The sequence below is a fragment of the Dasypus novemcinctus genome, chromosome 24 (assembly GCF_030445035.2).
Source record: "Dasypus novemcinctus isolate mDasNov1 chromosome 24, mDasNov1.1.hap2, whole genome shotgun sequence".
Classification (NCBI taxonomy): Eukaryota; Metazoa; Chordata; class Mammalia; order Cingulata; family Dasypodidae; genus Dasypus; species Dasypus novemcinctus.
Genome location: NC_080696.1, coordinates 49116500 through 49118347, shown reverse-complemented (window position 1 = coordinate 49118347; position 1848 = coordinate 49116500). Strand labels below are relative to the sequence as shown.

At 53.0% G+C, this 1848-nt stretch overlaps 1 protein-coding gene across 1 annotated transcript; it reads right to left on the bottom strand.

Annotated features, from left to right (window-relative positions):
- Positions 1–298: 298 nt before the first annotated feature.
- Positions 299–1619, bottom strand: LOC101424263 (protein WFDC10B). Its single transcript, XM_004469849.3, has 3 exons — positions 1458–1619; positions 973–1020; positions 299–595 (listed from the first exon to the last, which is right to left on the bottom strand). Exons 1-3 carry the CDS (start codon positions 1546–1548, stop codon positions 465–467), a joined length of 270 nt encoding a protein of 89 aa, XP_004469906.1. The 5' UTR covers positions 1549–1619; the 3' UTR covers positions 299–464.
- Between the last annotated feature and the right edge of the window lie 229 nt (positions 1620–1848).

Genomic DNA, 1848 nt, shown 5'->3' with positions numbered 1-1848 from the left:
CCACCCATCTCATGCCGAATCTGGCCCTTCTTGCTCCAGGGTTGGGACTGTTCTCAGCATTTGGAAATGCCACACATGAGCAGGTTTTCCCTGGGAGTGCTGGTTCAGTGAGCAGAACAACATGGGGGCTGAGCCTCCTGGGACCTGGCAAGGTGTGTGGGCCAAAAGGGAGGGCAGGGAAGAATGACCAGGAGTGGGAGAATGGGGACTGGACACGAGAAGAGTCAGCTGAGCGTGCTGCAACTGGGTTGGCAAGGAGCACAAGGAGTGGGAGCAAATGAGGCAGAGTCCGTGGGCATTTGCACTGGTTTATTTGACAGAGACAGGTTGTGCAGGCAGTGAGGAGCATGGCATTCCTGAGCTGGGATTTGTAGTCTTTGTGATGTGGTCTCAGGGCATCATCTCTGCTAGAGGGCAGGAGGGAGCAAGGAGGCCCAGCCCAGCCCACTCTCCCACTCATCCATTCATAGGAGGCTCATGCAAATGTTCCCACAGAAGGTAAGACAGCAAGTTTCATTACCCGGACACTTTAGGAAAAATGAACAATGATGTTTGCAAAGATACATGCTGGGCTCCTTCTTGCAGGCCTTGTTACCTGAAAGAGGGAAGGGGGCAGGATAAATGGGACCATAGTCCTACAACATCCTTTCTCAAGCCCGACAGCTTCCTCCAACACCCAAGATCCCAGATCTCACTCCAGATGTTCCTGGACATTTCAGGAGGCTCCCTTCATGCCTTTCATCAAAACTTGCTGACTGGTAATACCTTAAACTTAGCACCACCTCCACCCTCCCTAGATCACATTGCCTGGGTCTCTGGAACACTTTGCATACATCTGCTGTCAGGACCTGTCTCACATATAAGCCATGGCCTCCCTGAAGTCACCTGAGAGGACCTACACTCTGGGCCTGAGAACTCATTAAAGCCTGGAAAGCACTCCTAACCCCACCACCCTCCAGAATTTCCAAGTACCTCTATTTCTTTTGTCTCCTCTCATCGCAGGCAGTACCTCCTGTATTCCTGCCAAGAAAATGTTACTTTCATTAGTTCTCCTTCCCCCACCACCCTCTGATGATAACTTTATCTTGGCCCTCTACATTCCAAATTTTCCTTGACCACGTCCTTCCCTTCTTCACTTATCCCCACTTCTGACTATGTTTATTCTTCACCAAATAGGCATAAATTAGACAAATAACTCTTTTCCCTTCTGCTTCTGAGCTCTAGGGCACTCTTTGCTAGCCTGTGGCCCATTGGTCACTGGATTTTTGGAAGGAGAATAAAAAGATTCAGGCTGTCCCATCCTCATGTTCCCAGGGCCGGGTGAAGGGGCTGGAGGGCCATGGCCGGGAGGACCCCGAGTCTTCACAGCGCTGGGGTCAGAGCTCCAACTGCCAGGTCCCCTTCAGACAGGGCACAGCCCTCCTGCCCCTCCCAGGCCTCTCTCTACCATCACCTACTCTGCGCTCTCCTGCGGTCACGGGGCCCTCCCTGGGCCTGCAGCAGCAGCACACACAGGAGCAGGATGGGCAGCAGAGCCCGGGACGCCATGACTCGGGCCAGAGCAGTCAGCTTCTAAATGTGGCCAGGAAGTCACAGGGCTTTCCTGGAGCAGCTGGGCGTGGAGAGGGAAGGAAAGGAAAAGGAGAAAGGATACCCCGGCTTCTTCACTGCCTCTGCTGGCCGAGCGAGGGCAGAGCAAAGAGTTCCTGTTTCCTGCTCTTTGCCTGCCCCTTCCCCTGTCCTTTGCTAGGTGGGACTTGGGCTTCTACAAGGGAAAACCCCTCCTCTGCCTTAACAGATCTTTCCCTTTGCTAATGGCATTTTTATTTCCTGAAAGACATCATTTCC